The sequence below is a fragment of the Kwoniella europaea genome, chromosome 1 (genome assembly GCF_036810445.1).
Source record: "Kwoniella europaea PYCC6329 chromosome 1, complete sequence".
Taxonomy (NCBI): Eukaryota; Fungi; Basidiomycota; class Tremellomycetes; order Tremellales; family Cryptococcaceae; genus Kwoniella; species Kwoniella europaea.
The window spans coordinates 13,538,253-13,556,750 of record NC_089487.1 but is presented as its reverse complement, the minus strand read 5'-3'; the positions used below and the strand labels follow the sequence as shown (position 1 = coordinate 13,556,750).

The 18,498-nt window shown below is 44.2% G+C and overlaps 7 protein-coding genes across 7 annotated transcripts; 4 read left to right on the top strand and 3 right to left on the bottom strand.

Moving 5' to 3' along the window:
* Positions 1–94: 94 nt before the first annotated feature.
* On the top strand, positions 95–3,431 carry V865_005168 (uncharacterized protein; the record flags this gene model as incomplete). Its single annotated transcript, XM_066228941.1, has 21 exons — positions 95–207; positions 273–284; positions 370–477; positions 540–547; positions 614–644; positions 704–735; positions 828–1,018; positions 1,081–1,104; positions 1,163–1,222; positions 1,279–1,527; positions 1,603–1,695; positions 1,749–1,761; positions 1,832–1,873; positions 1,969–2,047; positions 2,101–2,225; positions 2,279–2,339; positions 2,393–2,459; positions 2,525–2,536; positions 2,587–2,752; positions 2,805–3,053; positions 3,160–3,431. The coding sequence occupies 21 exons, from the start codon at positions 95–97 to the stop codon at positions 3,429–3,431; spliced, it is 2,007 nt and encodes a 668-aa protein (XP_066085038.1).
* Positions 3,432–4,350: 919 nt separating this feature from the next.
* On the top strand, positions 4,351–8,449 carry V865_005167 (uncharacterized protein; the record flags this gene model as incomplete). Its single annotated transcript, XM_066228940.1, has 17 exons — positions 4,351–4,669; positions 4,747–4,959; positions 5,022–5,042; positions 5,099–5,121; positions 5,187–5,255; positions 5,310–5,394; positions 5,458–5,645; positions 5,702–5,849; positions 5,913–6,127; positions 6,182–6,280; positions 6,340–6,433; positions 6,490–6,711; positions 6,783–6,941; positions 7,005–7,111; positions 7,167–7,287; positions 7,343–7,695; positions 7,754–8,449. 17 exons carry the CDS (start codon positions 4,351–4,353, stop codon positions 8,447–8,449), a joined length of 3,132 nt encoding a protein of 1,043 aa, XP_066085037.1.
* A 416-nt stretch (positions 8,450–8,865) lies between these two features.
* Positions 8,866–9,916, top strand: V865_005166 (uncharacterized protein; the record flags this gene model as incomplete). Its single annotated transcript, XM_066228939.1, has 5 exons — positions 8,866–9,146; positions 9,237–9,557; positions 9,657–9,700; positions 9,766–9,771; positions 9,834–9,916. The coding sequence occupies 5 exons, from the start codon at positions 8,866–8,868 to the stop codon at positions 9,914–9,916; spliced, it is 735 nt and encodes a 244-aa protein (XP_066085036.1).
* A 557-nt stretch (positions 9,917–10,473) lies between these two features.
* V865_005165 (uncharacterized protein) lies at positions 10,474–11,333 on the bottom strand (the record flags this gene model as incomplete). The annotated part of the gene is made up of 3 exons (XM_066228938.1): positions 10,474–10,588; positions 10,653–10,970; positions 11,041–11,333. 3 exons carry the CDS (start codon positions 11,331–11,333, stop codon positions 10,474–10,476), a joined length of 726 nt encoding a protein of 241 aa, XP_066085035.1.
* A 723-nt stretch (positions 11,334–12,056) lies between these two features.
* V865_005164 (uncharacterized protein) lies at positions 12,057–12,824 on the top strand (the record flags this gene model as incomplete). The annotated part of the gene is made up of 4 exons (XM_066228937.1): positions 12,057–12,291; positions 12,420–12,467; positions 12,522–12,656; positions 12,730–12,824. The coding sequence occupies 4 exons, from the start codon at positions 12,057–12,059 to the stop codon at positions 12,822–12,824; spliced, it is 513 nt and encodes a 170-aa protein (XP_066085034.1).
* Positions 12,825–13,043: 219 nt separating this feature from the next.
* V865_005163 (uncharacterized protein) lies at positions 13,044–14,210 on the bottom strand (the record flags this gene model as incomplete). Its single annotated transcript, XM_066228936.1, has 3 exons — positions 13,044–13,151; positions 13,244–13,331; positions 13,444–14,210. The coding sequence occupies 3 exons, from the start codon at positions 14,208–14,210 to the stop codon at positions 13,044–13,046; spliced, it is 963 nt and encodes a 320-aa protein (XP_066085033.1).
* An 845-nt stretch (positions 14,211–15,055) lies between these two features.
* V865_005162 (uncharacterized protein) lies at positions 15,056–17,980 on the bottom strand (the record flags this gene model as incomplete). Its single annotated transcript, XM_066228935.1, has 19 exons — positions 15,056–15,223; positions 15,308–15,362; positions 15,416–15,441; positions 15,504–15,539; positions 15,607–15,675; positions 15,740–15,816; positions 15,889–16,003; positions 16,072–16,131; positions 16,197–16,212; positions 16,274–16,338; positions 16,422–16,615; positions 16,674–16,828; positions 16,897–17,015; positions 17,081–17,128; positions 17,203–17,222; positions 17,285–17,306; positions 17,373–17,435; positions 17,502–17,544; positions 17,700–17,980. 19 exons carry the CDS (start codon positions 17,978–17,980, stop codon positions 15,056–15,058), a joined length of 1,632 nt encoding a protein of 543 aa, XP_066085032.1.
* Positions 17,981–18,498: the final 518 nt, after the last annotated feature.

The window sequence follows — 18,498 nt, the reverse complement described above, 5'->3', positions numbered from 1 at the left end:
CCCACGCGTGATCATTTCATACCAACCATCGTCATTGTGAACTCCGACATATCTCTCAAGACGATATCGACAAAGAGACAAAGATAAAATCAAGATGTCAGACCCGTCTGTACCCCTCGTAAGGGGAAAGACGAATCACAAGTTGAAAGGCAATTCACTGTTATATAGCGTCTCGGTATTTCTCAGTATAGGGGTATGGCTATTTGGGTGAGTAATCACAATGCTACTTACCATATGATCGGAGGATGATGCTGATGAATTGATGACGGTAGATATGATCAAGGGTGAGTTTAAAAGGTCAAGGCGGTGTCTGTGTCTGGTGAGCAAAGATGAATACTGATTGGATATATTCCTGGGTGGATACAACAGTGTGATGTCAGGTGAGTTCGATGCTTGGTTGATTTTACTATCCCACCTCGACGAGGTGGATGCTGATTTATGGTGGGATACAGGTATAATCACAGGACCGTACTTCAAGTAAGTGATCCCATCCCAGTCATCCATAATAAGTTCATGCTGATCACCTCTCCACTCTCCAGAGCGTACTGTAAGTATCAACATCATCGAGTCTGGTATGGCCAGTGCAGTCATTAATGCTTTTTGTATATAACAGTCAATCAACCTACAGCAGGAAAAGTGGGGAAGTGAGTTATCCTATTCAACAATATCAACCGGACTGGTGCTGATGGACCCCACTTGATAGTATGGTAGCAGTCTTGGAAATAGGAGCATTCGGTAGGTCCTGTTCAATCCCTCCAATGGCTCATACATCCCTCCTCTCCTTCACACTCTCGAGTACGAGTACTGACAATGGTCTGTCTTCACAGTGACATCACTAGCAGCGGCACATTTAGCAGATAATTACGGAAGGAGAATGACATTAAGAACGGGCGCTTTTGTATTCACTATCGGAGGTGCTATACAGACCTGGTGCATCGGCTTCAAAACGATGCTAGTGGGTCGAGTGATCAGTGGATTTGGGGTGGGTATGTTGAGTATGGTAGTGCCTATTTATCAGGTGAGTCTACAAACATGCTTGATCTAGAAGAGCAGCGTTGCTGATCACACATACTTTGATAGTCTGAAATTTCACCTGCTAGTCATGTGAGTACTAATCATACATGTACACCATGACAATACTAATCACAAGGATATACTCCAGAGAGGTTTGTTAGGTTCAGTGGAATTCACAGGAAACATCATAGGATATGCTTCTTCAGTTGTACGTAACACATTCCTCTCATCCATATGGTGTTATCTCGGTTGACAAGCCCAAAGTGGATAGATTACGGTTGTTCATACCTCCAATCCGACCTATCGTGGAGAATCCCCCTATTCGTTCAGTGCTTGGGAGGGGCGATCTTGGGAATAGGATCATTCATCGCTCCTGAATCGCCTCGATATCTCATCGATACAGACCAAGATGTAGAAGGGTTGGCGGTAATAGCTGATTTCCAGGGAAAGGAGTTGGATGCGCATTCGGTACAAGAGGAATATAAGGAGATCAGAGATGCTGTACTTGCCGATGTGAGCCTCAATTCTCCGGCAAATCTCGTAAAGTGTTGTTCGGTAAGAAACTGATGTTGAGTTGAATTCATCTAGCGAGCTGTTGGGGATCGAAGTTACAAAGCCTTGTGGAGGAGGTATAAGGGACGGGTATTGATTGCCATGAGTAGTCAGATGTTTGCTCAACTTGTGAGTCCCTCATCACCAAGATCTGAGAAGGAAAGCTGATAAGTGATGCTTAGAACGGTATCAATGGTAAGCTAGGTGTGAGATGGTAAAAACATCAGGGTGCTAGCTGACGAGTAATTTGATCCGTGATGTGCAGTCATCTCATATTATGCTCGTGAGTGCTCTAAAATCATTCCAGGTATGGAACCCAGCTGACAATCGCATACAGCATTGGTATTCGAACGTATGTCGTGATTTTCTGTCCCTTTGAGTATATACACTGACCCTGCGCAGAGGCTGGATGGATCGGTCGAGATGCTATTCTGATGACTGGTATTAATGCAATGTTTTATGTCGCAAGTTCTTTACCACCGTGAGTTCGTCAGGTGCTGCATTGATAAAACGCGACTGACTCGATACGCTTAGATGGTTTTTGATGGACCGGGCCGGTCGACGACCCATCTTGCTTACTGGAGCAGTCGCCATGGCCATAGCTCTGACAGCTACCGGATGGTGGATTTACATCGATCAAGCTATCACCCCGAACGCAGGTAAGTGGACCTGCCTGCCTGTATCATCATCGATCATGCTGATGATGGAACAGTCGTTATTTGTGTCGTTATATACAACGCTGCTTTCGGAATGAGTTGGGGACCTGTACCTTGGTGAGTACCCGCTTCGTGCATTTATCCAGCGCGAAATGCTAACCATTATTCAGGCTCTACCCTCCTGAAATCATGCCATTACCATTCAGAGCTAAGGGTGTCTCTCTATCAACGGCTACGGTGAGTCGCCTGAACGGTCTCAAGTTGAGCAGCAGCTGATAAATAGTGTGAACAATTCGTTTCAGAACTGGTTATTTGTGAGTTTTCTGAATCTGACAGGCTCGATAATATTGCTAACAATGAACAGAATTACTGGGTCGGTGTCTCTACACCTGTATTCCAAGAACTCATTGGATGGCGATTGTACCCTATGCACGCATTCTTCTGTGCACTTTCCTTCGTACTGGTTTACTTCCTGTACCCCGAGACTCGGGGTGTACCTTTGGAAGAGATGAATTTGTTGTTCCAAGATGGTAAGCCATGACCGATCACAGTCATGGAATGAGGTGCTAATCGTATTCGCAGAACCTGATCTTGACGATGATGAAGATGACGAGGATGGATCAGATAACGATGATGAGGAAGATGGCTCAGGGGGATCAGGATCAGAAACCTCTTCTCTCGTTGGAGGAAGCGATCGACGAAGACGGTTCTCTGATGGATCGACATTACCGATAAGCAACAAATCTACTGCTGACCGGAGAACGGGATTCTTCGGTAAGATCCTAGACTCGGTCGAAGGCGTGTTTGGAGGTGGGAACAGTAGGAGAAGAGGTAGTGTCAGAGGGGAATACAATGCTGTTGGAGGACAATAGGAACTCGCGAGTGAGTAAATATCTCCTCATTTTCTGAAAGATTGAGTTGACTCGGGAATCTGTAGGGCTCAATGCTAGAGGTAAACCCATACGTAAATCTCGAATATCAAAAGGTAAAAACAAAAACAACAACAAAAACAAAATGAAGAGGAATCCGGTCGATCTGGAAGCTGCGAGAGAATTTGAATTTGAAAGTTTACCTGATTTACCTGAACATGATATTGATATTGATCATATTGAAGGTGAAGATGATATTGGAGATGTGGAATTACATCCTTCTAAAATAGGAGGTGTAGAGTTGTCAAGAAGGAATACCAATAGCGTTGAGCCTCGATAAAGTAAGCATATCCCATAGAAAAGAATGTGTAGCATAAGAGTTCGATTTGAATTGATTAGATGGAAAGATATGGCTGGTGATCTCTTGCATCATGCATGGTTAGTGTATAGAAACCCAGTCGATAGCGAGTTTTTGTAAGATTTTGGGGTGCTCGACTCATGTCATGGTCGTTATCGGAACTGGAGAGTGGAAGTCGATCGCAGAACCGAGTGGAGGTTGACCGGGGCTGTGTTTCAGGTTTGGAATGGGAGGAACAAAAAAAGATCTGCTCGAGGATTGACACAGCCCCTGTTCATCTACCCTGAATCGTCCTCCCATACAGGAGTGTCTGGACTCACCTCTCACCTTCACTGCGTGTTACGTGTTGCGGGGTGGAGAAATAAAAACCTTTGGAAACCAAAACACGCGTATGACAGCAACAATAGGAAAATCCATCCTACATGCTCACACAAAACAGATTGGTCTTCTCATGTCGTCACACTCCAGTACAAGTAGAAGATTTTTTAGATAGCTAGATAAAGGATATAGACCACTTTGCATTTCTCATATCGATATCTCTTGTTCAAATTCAAATTCTCATTCTCTCTCAGAAAACAGAAAAAATCTCGGGGATCGACAATACGAAAGAAACATATTTAGTGTGAATTGAAACTGCGCTACCACCCTACCACCCTGTCAATTGTTCATCATCCATTACAACGGAGGGTCAAGTTACATCATACCTCCTACAACCAACACCACAATTCAACCTCTTGACGATTTTCACTCTCGTTTAATCAGTACATAACCTTGACCAAGGTATATACACTCACACACACCAATCGAGGTGACATCTCGACATCAGTCGTTCTAAAAACGGTACAAACTCATTCAAAAACATCCTAATCTATAAACCTTCACCTAGTCCACCTTCGTCAAGATGTCCGACGTGGAAGACGCAGCCTCTTCCTTGGTAGCATCATGGAACTCTACCCTATCGTCCGTCTCAGTCAAAGCTGTAGGATCCCAAATTGCTTTGATGACTGGAATATCCCTCGGCACGATCCTCGCATTTAGTTTCTTCAGACCTAGAGAGAAGAAGGTTTACGCACCAAAGATAAAATATCAATTACCTAGACCTGCTGATCCGGCTGATGATCCGGATTACGAACCTCCCCCACCACCTATATCGAATGGTTTTTTCGCTTGGTTCAGTCCTGTCATTAGATTAAAAGAGGAACAGATGATAGCTAATGTCGGTGAGTTGACATTTCAACTTTCCGATTGCTTGTCGTGAAGTACTACTGATGTGTATTGATTGTATTTGATTTTATAGGTCTCGACGCTACCACTTTCCTTCGATTTCTCCGCATGCTCAGAAATATATTCTCCTGCATTACCGTCCTCGGTGTAATCCTTTTGGTGCTCAATATCATATATAACCTCAAATACGTTGAGAGTAAAGATAGGAACGCATTGAGTTTGTTGACCATTCAGAATGTGAGAGGATCATGGATGTGGCCTGCTTTGGGTGTAAGCTATTTGATAAGTAAGTTTACAGTCTGAATCGTATCATTGCAAGATACGAATACTGATATGTATCTCGATTAGATGCTATCGTCATGTATTTCGGTGAGTTATCGGATCAAGAAGAATTCGTAGAGGTAATTGAGCTGACATTTTTGAAGTTTGGCGGAATTGGCAAGCCATGGTAAGTTCGCTATGGTCAAGTAGACTGTATCATCCGTCTACAGATGAGCTGACGATTATGAACAGATTCAACTGCGAATGAGATGGTTCAGATCGCCAGCTTATCAGACCAAAATCTACTCCAGGACCTTGATGGTGAGTAGCTCGGGCAAAGCTATACTTCAATTCGATGCTCATGATGGTTTCTAGGTCACTCAAGTAAGAAAGGATTACAGAAGCGATGAAGGATTGGTGGCTCTCATGGGTCTACTCAAGGTTGATGGTATCAAAATTGGTGAGTCCAACTTCATGCCTCGATTCCCTATTGAAACGTTTTGACGTTGTGTGTATGTTATAGGTCCTGAGATTGACTGCACATCAATCGGTAGAAGACTGGAAGACTTCCCAGAGATGGTAGAAGACCACAACAAAGCTGTAGCAGAGTTGGAAGAACACCTGGTGAAATATCTCAAAAACAATCAAATGGCCAGCAAACGACCTCAGATCAGAAAAGGTGGTTTCTTGGGAATGGGAGGTGTCAAGAAAGTGAGTTTTACTTTTGTGCTTCAGTCAGACAACAACAAGCTGACTCGGATGTGAAGGATGCAATCGACTACCATGCCAAAGAAATCAAGTTCCTGAGGGAGAAGATCGACACTAAGCGTCAAGCTATAGATTCACTCTTGAGAAAGGAAAGACATGCTAGGAAGAAGGGTGGTAACGGCAACAGGATTGAAGGTGAAAACTACGGTGAGTACAACTCTCCCCTCGGCATTAGTTCATGATTTCCTGATTGATTTGTATCGTATTTAGGTTTCGTTACCTTCAAAACCATCGCCGAAGCCCATCGAATCGCTCGTGCTCACCAAGGGAAATTGAAAGAATTACACGGAGCGCAATTGCACCTTGCCCCTATGCCTCAAGATATCGTGTGGGAGAACATCTCGAAGGATTCAGCGGAGGTTGGATCTAGAAGGACGTTCGGTTTCATTTTCATTGGAATCATCTGCTTCTTCTACACTGTTCCTGTGAGTGGTCAATGAACTTGTTGAAGATCTTCCGCTGATTGTTGTGATGAACAGTTGCTGGTGGTATCATTGCTTGCCAATTTGAGTGCCTTGACACTCTACGTGGGATTCCTGGATACTTGGAAGAGTGCAGGTCAATGGGGCAATTGGACAGTGAGTTTGATAGAGCACGTACACAATTCTCTGAGCTAATCCACGAATGGAAATCCTAGTTCTCTTTGGTTTCTGGTATCTTGCCGTCAATCATCTCTTCAGGTTTCGGCTATTTCCTCCCCTTCATCATGAGACGGATCAGTAAATACCAGGGTGAGCGACATTATCATAATATGTCAGATGGCACAATAGCTGACAGCCTTGCTTAGGTGCTCCCACGCGATCTCGACTTGACAGAGCGGTCACAGCGCGATACTTCTTTTTCGTGATCATCTGTAACGTGGTCATCTATTCGCTACTGAGTGTCATCTACACCGCCGTCGCCACCGTCGTCGCTGAGATTGGTGACAACCAGAGTGTGGGAACGATCTTCAAGACGCTCGAAGATATTCCTGATCAAATACAAGGTACCTATGTACAGCAGTCGACATGTTAGTGGAAAGAGTCTCTTTACGTGATCCTGTCGCCTGAAATGCACCGCTGACAATCTTTCTCTGCTCAGACTGGCTTACTTGGTTGCCACTTCGAGGTTTCTTGGTCATTTTTGAATTGATTCAACTGATCAAACTCGCCCTGGTTTCCTTACGAAGATTCATGTTTTCCCATACCCCAAGAGATATCAGAGAGATGACTAAACCTGGCTACTTTGAATATGCTATCGGTGAGCATTAACGATCTCTGTCCTTCTGCGGAAAGGGCATTGTGCTGACCGAAGGAATCATAGTCGTTGTCAACTTGCTCTTCGTCTGTGCGGTTGGTATGATCTACGCACCTCTCGCACCACTAGTAGCTATCGGAGCATGTGCAGTGTTCTGGTTTTCTTCCATCGTTGTTAGTAATCCTCTCTCTGCGTTTGTCGCATGATCTGACCAGTTTGGGTCCTCAGTACAAATACCAACTTCTTTACGTCTACATCTCACGAGCGGAAAGTGGCGGTCGAATGTGGAATGTCTATGTTAACCGATTATTGGCTTGTTGCATCTTGATGCAGCTCTTGATGGCCTTGAGTGAGTTCGCCATCTGACTGTTATACAATCACTCGTGTAGCTGACATGATTGCAGCTACCGGATTAATCCGTTCACGATGGCTCGATTGTATCGCCGCTGCACCCCCAATCCTGATCATAATCGCCTTCAAGATCTACATCTCACGTACACTCGAGAACCAATTCCGATACTACAATCCTACTCAGCAAGAGCTTGAACAAGAGAGGATGTATTCGATGTCAGAAAAGAGAACCAAACATTCTGAGATGGAGAAGAGATTCCTTCATCCTGCTTTGCAACAGGATAAACTGTATACGATCATGGTTCACAAGAGTCAAGAACAGCTTGCTCGAGAGGTACTCAGTGCTTACCCGTGGTTCGCCGGAAAGCATCAACACGACGGTGTGGAAATCAAAGCTGTTCGAGAAGTGAGCAAAATCGGTCGCATCCTTCACGAGTGGTCAGCTGACATATTGTTATCCATAGGAAAACCTCGAGTACGACCCCAACCGAGACGGACCTGCGGATGTTGCCCATCAAGCCGATTGGGATGCTCGATCGATCGCTTCTACGGAAATGCTCAGTGGATTTGGTGGTGGAAAGAGCGAGCTATCTTCGACTGCACCTTCCCCCGGTGTTGATACCGACGCATACAACCATTACCCGTTACCTGGAATGGACTCGCATGTCAATTTACCATTGGATAACCCATCATCAGATTACCTTTTGGCGCAACAGCGAGATCGATCAGACGAGTATCGAAATGACATACAGCCACCTCGAAGGCAGAACAGTCGACCTTACCCACTCAGTCATGCTAGAGGTAATTTATCGGAAACTGACATTGTGGCAAGTTCACCATTGCTAGAACATCATCAACAACAACCTTCATATGATGCCCCACCATATTCCAACGTACCTTATCCTCCTAGTGCCTATACCCAACCTCCCATTGGGTACACACCGCCAACTATGAGGAGGACTGCGTCTGGTAATGAAGATGATATAGGTCAGACGAGATGGGATCAAGGTGATTTAGAAAGAGGTTATACCCAACCTGAGAGTAACAGGTCCTCACCACCTCAACGATCATATAGCAACCAAAGTCAAGATGATCAGGGACCATATGGAGGAGGTTGGCAGCAGCATGATAGAAGGAATCAAAGTGGTCATGGGTGGTAAGACGTCGAGATGACAAAGCGCTGGTCGCAAGGTGTACATTATCCCATCGCTCTCTAAACATATATATATATATATATACCTATACTTTGCTTATGTGACTCTAACATATATCGCCTATACACTTTATTATACAATATTTCAACGAATAGACCACGAGTGAATGACCGTGAATGCATGGATGGACATTGAAATGATTGCTCGAGTGCAGCAATAGCATGGTGACAGTACATTATATATTCTCGTTTACGTAAGTGTTGTCGCCACTTTTCGTCTCAGCTACCAGGTTGTGATCTCTCATCATCTCTCTTTTCCACCTGTTTCTCTCTCTGTCTCTTTCTAGTCTGTCTCTCATACCTGCTTCAGTATTACATAGTATCTTACACTCTCTGACCACGTACGCATACCTCGCACTCACGATGGAAGCAGAACTATCGACTTACAAGGATCAACTGGCCTATGTCAACTTACAGCTCGAATCAGATCCCAACAATGAAGGACTCAAGACACTCAAAACCGAGTTGGTCGAGCTGATCGACCTTACTCAGCAGGCTATGGGTCATCCAGCTGCTGGATCAACGACGTCGACTAGTGCCGGGACTACGAAGAACTATAAGCCAAAGGGGAAGGGGAAAGAGGATGCTGCGTCTCAGTATAAAGCTGGGATGGATTGTATGGCAAAATACAAAGATGGGAAATGGTATGTACGATCTGTTGGCTGATTTTCAGTATATTATCAGCTGTACAAAACTTGATTCAAAGATTAAGCTCATAATCGGGCTGACTTTAGGTACCCCGCCAAGATCAACGCAGTTATCGGATCACCTGAATCACCCCAATATACCATAACGTTCAAAGGTTATACTACATCTACCAACGTCCCTTTATCCTCCTTAAGACCTCATGATCCCTCTGCACCCATACCCACCCCCGTTGAACCTACCAAGAGGAAACAGGAGGAATTGACGGAAAAGGAAAAGGAGAAGAAGAAGAAGAAAGGTGAGAAATGGATGGAATCTCAGAAAGCGAAAGCGGATGAAATTAAAGATAAGAAGAGCGCTTGGGAGAAGTTTGGGAAGAAAGCTAGTAAGAAAGGGATTCATATCTCTGGGTGGGTACTGTCTTCTTTCCTTCTCTCCGTTCTTCCTGGTGAATGATATTAGACACGATCGTGAGTCTGAACACGTACTGATGATCTCTGTGTTTTCAGTCTCGAGGGAAAATCAGTGTTCAGAACACCTGATAATCCGTTTGGTGAGCCATCTTGACCGTATGTAGATCCTCAAACATAGCTGACATACCCTTTTCCACTCATTCAGGCAAAGGTACGCTGCCTTCGTTCCACCCAGTAATGAGATGAGAATCGCTGATATTCCCTCCATTGCAGTCGGAGTTACTGGCTCAGGTAGAGGTGTGACAGAATATGAGAGGATGGGAAAACATAAATTCGCAACGGATAAAGAGGAATAGGTGTAGCATAATCAAACTCATCTTGCCTTTTCTCCTCAATCTCTCTCTTACCGTTGTACAACCATTCACTTTCCTTTCGTCCAGCTACTATCGATCTCTGGCTTCAAAATACCTCGTCAAGATGGTCTTCAATGAAGCGATAATCATCCTCACCCAAGGGAAATAACCTCATGATACGATCTAAACGTACTTTTTCTTCCTCTCTTCCACTTAGAATCATCTATCCCTTCTCCTTGTCATCTGCTGAGTTACCGTATTTTACCTTTTCAGACGTGGATGATCTCTGTCTCAGGTACGGAGTGATAAGTAAGTGGGCTGAAGTGGTATGTTCCCCATGCATCTATGGTCATTTTGCCTTCTCGTACAAATAGGAAATACCTTACTAACAAATGATTATCAAATCGGTATTTACTATCAATCCGTCACCTCACACAACCGAGTGATATCATTGGATTACTACTGTCCATGCTGCAACAGCGCTAAGCATACTTTTCTTTACTGCATTGATATTCATACCCTCCATCCGCTGATACTTGATTGCCTTGATGCTAGCAAGTTCACCTTCTCCGTACCCTTCCTCCACCAGTCACATAATATTCCTTGATATCGTGCGTCGAAGCACATTGCACTACCACCCAGAACACCCAAAGACACAAAGCGACGATGTTCACGCTAGAGCGAAATATCAGTCCAAGTCAGCTTGTACTGATTTATGGAGTGTTATGAGCATACTCACAAGTAACCTAAGATGTCAGGATTCAGATCATGTCCTTTACTCCTCGCCAAACCCCAAACGACATTATCCAATACTAACACCGTGCCAGTGATCAAGGTCAATAACACACATATTCCTCTCTCCCACCATTTGGGATTTCGCATGATATCTGACCATGAACCCGATCGTCTATGACGTGAGGCGAATGCGCAAATCGCGAGTATGAGAACTAGATAGGTGATGAGGAGGATGGAGAGGATGAGATGGAAGAGGAGTAATAATGGGAAGCCGCTCATTGGATCTGGCCAGGATGCGGTGGAGTATAAGAACTCTCGAGTTCTAGGTCAAACCAGTCACTCGTCACTCAGCGGGAGGTATCCATGGGTCTCATGTGCATGGATGGACTCACCCAGAATCCTGACCGTTGACACCATATCCTTGAGCAGCAATTTTGATATCACCTTGATATCCTCCATCATATACCCAAACGGGTAACAACCAGAACCCAGCCAGGAAACAAATAACAGCGATTGAAAAAGGTAAGAAGTTCAATAGTATACTCTGAGCGGTTTTACCCCCGAAACTGCATTTACAGCAAAAGAGAGGGTTGCATCCTCGTCGATGTCGATCGTAGGTGGAGTAATCTCGATGAGATCGTTGACGCCCTGATGACTGATGGCGTGACGAATGGTGTTTAGCCATCTTGTCTGTGGTCACTGTGATTTAGTGTCTTACTTGCTCAATTTGAATTGTTTTATCTATCCGTTTTTTACGAGCAGACTGGTTAATTGAAGAAAGTTGATCGTCTCTCATCATGCATACTTATTTCACTTGGTGATCGGTTGCATATTGTGTTGTCTTACCTTCCCTTCTTATAGTACTGAAGGGACGTGGATAAGGATTCAACTAACAAAGGATGCGCTGACCTATAACATGATATGACCACGATGAAAGTTACACTGAATCATGAGAATCTGATTCGAGACAGGACAAAAGGTTCATCGAGCTTTCTGATTTGCAGAGGTATTGCACCTCTCAATCTCATCTAATCCCCTATAGGAGGGGAATGTGTTATTAACATCCTACTTGCATTAAGCTTGTGGAACGTCAAAGTGGAGGTTTGAAGCTGCTTACCAGTGGATCCGATTGCAGCTTTGTCAAAATTCAACCTCCACTCCAGGTAATCGGCGTTCACCGCTTTTGGAGATGTTAAGTGATTTTGGTGAAATGATCTCATATAGTGGAGGAGCTGATGTAAGTGACTTCTGTCGAATTCAGCTTTCTCGTAAAATCGCACAGAAATCGTCAGAAGCAGTATCTTCCCTTGCAAGGTATATAAACCAGCTCAGGATGAACAAAGCGAGCTGCATATCCTCATCTAAGTAGACTAACACCTAGCACGAATAAGCGAGAACTTCTTTCACGATGCCAGCCACTCCCCTTCCTTCCCCTCGTCGAATTTTGACTGCCACTGACTCTCAAGGTCAACCAGTGATATTGGACGATACAACCCCTTTTGCCATTGATAATGAGGAATTGAAAGCTTTTGTCGGATATGTCCAGCCGGATTTGATCGGTAAACCAGATCAAGCTATCAAGTACTCGGAATATAAACCTACTAAAATCAGTCATGATGATCGAGTATCGTTAAGATGGGTCGGTGAGTACTTGCTTGATTCTTCCCTGTGATCGACCAGCGGTCTTACCTGTTTTAGGCTCAAAGCAAACATAAGGATCCTTCTGAACACGTACTGATTGTTCGGATCTTTTTTTGGTTTTCCTTTTCAGATATTCCACCTGACTATAAAGGGGATCAACATTACACTAATACCTTCGGTAAGTCAATACTCGTGATGAGGTTGTAACCTGTTGACTCGACTTACTCTATAGACTACATCATCGTCACCCACGGCGAGCTCGAATTGTCCTTACCAGACGGTCAAACCAAGAACGTCAAAGTCGGCGATACAGTGGTCCAAGCTGCCAATATTCACGCCTGGAACAACAATACTGATCAATGGGCAAGTGAGTGATAACACATATATCTCCAGACTCGGATACCACGAACATGTACCTGACGTGGGTTGGTGTTTACCAGGATTTGTCGGTGTGGTAGTGCCCTCTGAAAGTGTCAAAGTGAACGGTAAAACGCTTGATCAACCCCCCATCAATGGTTATCACGCTCAGTTCTAAGTCCTGTTCAACCGATAACTCAAACTATTAGTGATCATTTTTGGAGATAAGTAGCATTGTCAATAAATGAGAAGGAGTAAATACATGAGATACATGACATGCATGTTAAATAGATAGGAGATAAGAGTGAACTCGAAGATATCGCACACCAAAGTCTTGTTGAGAAAAACTACTACAGTACAAATCCCAAAAATCGTTCGTTGACTTCATACCAATTTCTTATTTCAAGACCTTTGAAAGTACAATAGCGATAACGATTATAGTGATTAACAATACTGAGAATCCCAATGTACCATAGGCGCATCTCTTGGCATATATCATTTCGGTCTATCAGATATGATTGGGAAAGAATCAGCGAGCTGATCAAACCTTCTATTGGGATCGATGTTTATTGGGATATCACATCGTATGCAACTCACCTTTCTCAAGATAACGATCATCTCTTCTAATTTCTGAGCTTTTTTAGGATCCCTCTCTTCCTCGACTGGTTTCAATGGGATCCACATACTGAACAACCGAAATATCAGCATGGATCTCTCGGGCGATAGGAGTAGGTATTGTGGCACGTTGTCTCCCAAGGATGTAGGAGGATAGATGAAAATCCCAAATCATCACTCACATGCACATCCCGATGATCCACAGCAGAGGACATATCCAACCCCATTTCCACAAAGCTCTAGCCAGCGTCTTGGGTTCCGTCTGAGTCTCCTCTGCGTAACATGGTAATTCGTCAGACGACTGTAAGGTGAATGTCGTTGATTGATGACCGCCTAATCCGGCGGTAGGATCGAAGTATAGTTCTTCGTGGCTGGTCTGCTGGTTTCTGGAAGTGGAAGCGGTGATAATGGGTTGGGGAGCATGGTGGTAATCATTGACATAAGAAGGTGGTCTAGAAGCTGAGAAATCTATTTGTTCGTCTTCTGATGGTGATGATGATGATGAGGGTCCAGCTTCGGGTTGGTTTTGAATGGATTCGGCAATTGGTAATGGTAAATCGACAGGTAAGATATACCTTGGAGGTTGTTCGTCCCTGGACGATCTTGTGGTCGTGGTTAAAGGACTATCGAAAGATTTGGATGATGGTAATTCAGATAATTCCAGAGATAGAGATAGATCTTCAGGTGTGGATGGTACAGGCTTCCTCTTGATTGAAGAGGTCGATTTCCTATTTGCTAACTTTGGTCGACTGGTAGGTCTAGTGGGTGTTTTAGGCGTCTGAGGTTCGTTATCTTCTGACGAAACTGGTGAGGAGGAAGGTAAAGGAGGTGGTGGAGTGGGGTGATCAGTTGATACTGGGAAGGGTGATGAAGAGATTGAATCAAGAGTGAATCGTCTTTCAGATCTTGGTGGTCGAACAGGTGTCGAGGGTGTAGTTGGTCTTGACATCTTGTCTTTTCCTCTTTTCTATTGTTGTTGTATATGCGATCAATCAAACAATAAGTGAATCTGGTGAAAGAGGTTTCAGAGTTTATGGTATCGGTGTAAATGTCTGATTGTTCTCGTTGTAGTTGTTGAAGGGGATTGATTCATGAGGGAGGAGAATAGAGTCTATATATATTACTGAGAGTGCCTTCACTTCTCAATCAATTCAATCGCGCTGAATCCCTTTCACACTTCAGTCAGTATTCAAGATGATTTAAATTCCCCATAGTCCCCTACTCAGCTTTAGCTTTACCATATTTGGTGTATGAGTAGTGATTGGTGATTGAAAGGTGAAGTCTGGTATGGTGGATCAAAGGAAGCACCAACACCGTCCTTTGCCTTCACCCCCTATTCAATGTCTGAGTATGGTGTACGATATATCTCCGTACCCTTGTAGAGCATGTAGAGTACGCCGACACACACAAACTCACACACAAACACAGACACCTCATTCATGATGCGTGGCCCTGTGTAACCTGGATACTCTGATACTCTGGGCTAGGAACCGCTTTGATCGTCTCTGGGGTCTGATGATGATCATTTCCAGCTTCACCATCTCATCATCAGCCGGATTGGGTATATTGTTTTATCGTATTCATTCCTTTGATTTTACTTCATTTGCTTTTCACATGCACAGTGCTTCATTAGCTGGTTACTGGCCATATGAAACACTTGTCTTTGCATATCTTAGCACTACAGTAAATATCGATTGGTACCCCCCTCGATACATCCACCTTAAAGCAGTAATAGTCTCATCCCTCCACTCACGCGATACGACGCGTCCTGTAACATGACCTCTTCGTCCTCCGTTAGATCAAGAACCTGAATCCTCTTTGCATCTGCTGGGCATCCTTCACAGTCGTGCTCTCAAGTTTAGCAGCTTGTTCGAGAGTGTCACCATGCTCGTTGAATGCTCTTTCGCCTTCTTCCAATCTCCTGTTGGCCGAAACGAGGATTTGTCGGAACCATATATTGAGCTAGTTCGATCATCATATAAATCAGTCCCAGATCGAGTATCATACTAACCTAAGTTTTCTCGTCATAGGGATAACTTCACTTACCAAGATTGTAGCTACAAACATTGCTAGTACCACACCATAAGACTTGACGTAGGTCCTACATACACCAATCAGATCAAATCGCAAGACTTTCACACCGAGGTCACTTACGGTCCGTATTTGGCAGGCCAGACATACTGCATTATTGTGGGCAAGTATATCAGCGGCCGACCCTTACTGCTTTGCACATACGACTCACACTTCCTGCAATGTTACCAGTTTGCGATAAAGCGTTCTATTCAAGGGTTAAAATCCAGTTCAGCGTTCATTCGGACATGATCACGTTTTGCGATGGCACTTACCATGAAGGCAAGAGCTACAGCTCTTTTGGCCGGAGGACGAGGGAAAGAGCTGCTCATCCAGGTGTACATCTGAACGAATCAATAGCCTTCAGCCTGATGATACAGGTGATATTCTCAATGAAGTCTCGCTCACGATGATATATCCAGCGTAGGAACCAGCCTGGAAGAACAACGCTACGTATCTTCCAGCCTTGTTTGTTGGTTTAGTAGCTATTTCAAGCCGTATAACACCGCGAATCAGCTTTCAGGTCGATTAATTGCGGGCTGGAAATGAATGCTTACCCATTGAAATGATGAAGCCCATTATACCCATCAATAGTGGCCAAGTTGAATGCCAGAACTTCTCTTGAGTACGATCAGAGTGCCAGGAATTCAGCAGGGCCAAAATACAGGAGAACTACATCGACACCAAGCTAGTCAGGCATCGGGCGCTGCGCTCACAGAGGTGAAACCCGAGATACTTACCACCCAAGGTGGTGCGGCTAATAGAAGAGTCTCGGTCGTACCGTAACCCAAGGTTTTGGTCTGTGAGGGTGTTAGATCAGCAAAGCTTTCAAGACGGCTGTACTTCCACCAATTCCAATACGTACCAAGGTGGGGAAATAGCTAAAAGTAACCGCCAATCAATGTAAGCGCGGCCCCTGACGATCTGATCGATTTAACTCACATATTGAACGACAAACCGGTCACACAAGCTGTAAGACTCAACATCAAGATATAGATCTTCCAGTCCTATAGTGAGAGGATGTAATCATGCGCCACATAGTCAGCATGTTGGCAGGGTCATTGTATATTAACTGATTCCATATACTCACACTCAAAGCCATGATGAAACCGCTGTACCATTTCTCTTCATGAGAGTCCTGATCGATCTCACCTACATCTTCTAGCATCCTCAACTGGGCTACCCTGATCTCCTCAGTGGTGAAGCCCCTCTTGGTGTTATGGGGGAAATCAGGTAACATGGGGATTGCCACCAGAGCGAAGAACATTGTCAAAGCACCTTCAACTATATCGCCAGACACATTAGCGCCAGTCAACAGAATGATCGAGGGAGGTCGACCTACTGTAGAATAACCATCTCCAAGCTGCATGTCCCAATTTACCATCCATATTTGCTAATACACCCGCAGCGATGAGTGAACCGAATGCGTTCGAGATCAAGTTACCACAGTAGAGAATGGTGTATCGTAAAGACAGTTCATCTTTCTTGTACCATTTACTATTGCAGCATAAAACCTCAGTATTGTATTCCAGTTCAAGGCAGTGACAAACAAGGACATCACTGACCTCAAAATGAACAAGGCCCCAGGTAGAAAAGCCGCTTCGACCATACCCAGGAATAGTCTAGTAAGAAGAGCACCGACAAAATTCTTGGTGATACCGGTCAAGACACTTATCATTCCCCACTGAGTATAAGAGGATATCAGTCCTATACCTCGTCGTCTCAATTGAAAGAAAATGTCACACTTACCACTACCATAGCTGCTGGGAGATACAATGATGGTCTTCCGATACGGTTCTGTATGTCAGACACACGGTCAAATCAATCTCGATAATCAGATTCAAAGGGTTCCGGTGAAATTAGCCACTTACCAGTAACATGTTTGATGGGACTTGTACATAAGTAATATCGTCAGTCGACGAAGAACTTAGCGCAATTGTAGAGGTAGCTCACCTTGGAATAAGATGTATCCGACCTGGTAGTAAACCGGGGAGTTAGTGAATATTCATCACGACAAATTTCACTTGGAAATTCTGCTCACGTAGAGAATCGATAGGAGAGTTTGGAATTCAGTATCTGTCAAGTTGAGATCCGCTTCGAACCCCTATTACGTCCACGTATAAATTATAAGGTAGTATCCTGGATGCTTAGGGTGATCCACAATACATACCTTGAGCCTGGCAGCAGCGGCATTGTTTCGATCGATATAGTTTCTAACATACCCATTTCATCAACCTTTCTTGTCGACTATTGCAAAGGGGTTTCCGCAAGCCCAACAAGGGTTAATGGTACTTACAAGACTGATTGCATTCCGTTCATTTCATCTCAGTATTACCCCTACACAATCTCAGGAAATCGCTTAATCGACTCACTATAAATGACAATCAGAATACTAAATCTCCCATCCAACTTCATTTTCAGTCTCTTCTCGACGACTCTTCTCCGCTCACTCCCTAGAGCTAGACCTTCCTCGTCTCCATACTTTTTCTCTTGACCATTGCTATACTCCGGTTGAGCAGGTGAGTTAGGTACGGTATTATCGATATGCTCGTGGAATCTCGAATCACGAGGTTTGATCTCCGGTCGATGAACGTTAGGGTTCGAGTTTGAATCTTCACTGAAACGTGAAGCTGTTGATGGTTTGTCCATCTTCGTGAGACGGTACTACTGATCGAATAATTGTGAGAGGGGACTAGGTAAATACGGACTGTCCGTGATATGAAATGAAAAGTCCACAGGATGGACTGCAACTGGAAGACAGATACTATATATATTAAGACTGATCTGTTCGATCCAATTTACAGGTAAGTTAAGGAAAGTCATGAGACAGGCAGCTGGTAGATTTCGCTTTCTTTCCTACTAGAGTACTCCAAAATTCAAAAACTCGAAATGACGTCCTTGCTCCCCTCCAGTTCTTTCCTTTTCGTACCTTCCTATTCATTTCGCGAATGAAGTGAGGGGTGAGATCCGGATAAAATGGAATTACCAAATTACCAGTCGTTCTGTAGGTCACCTGCTCCTTCTTGATTTAGCTTTAAGCGTTAAGGTAACTGAATTCTTCGAATGAAGTAAGAGTACGATGCCCCACATGATCCTCAAGTTTTCTGTGATGTACCTCCACATTTATCGAAAAATAGATTTCAAGGTGGACTCGCCAAGCCAAGCAC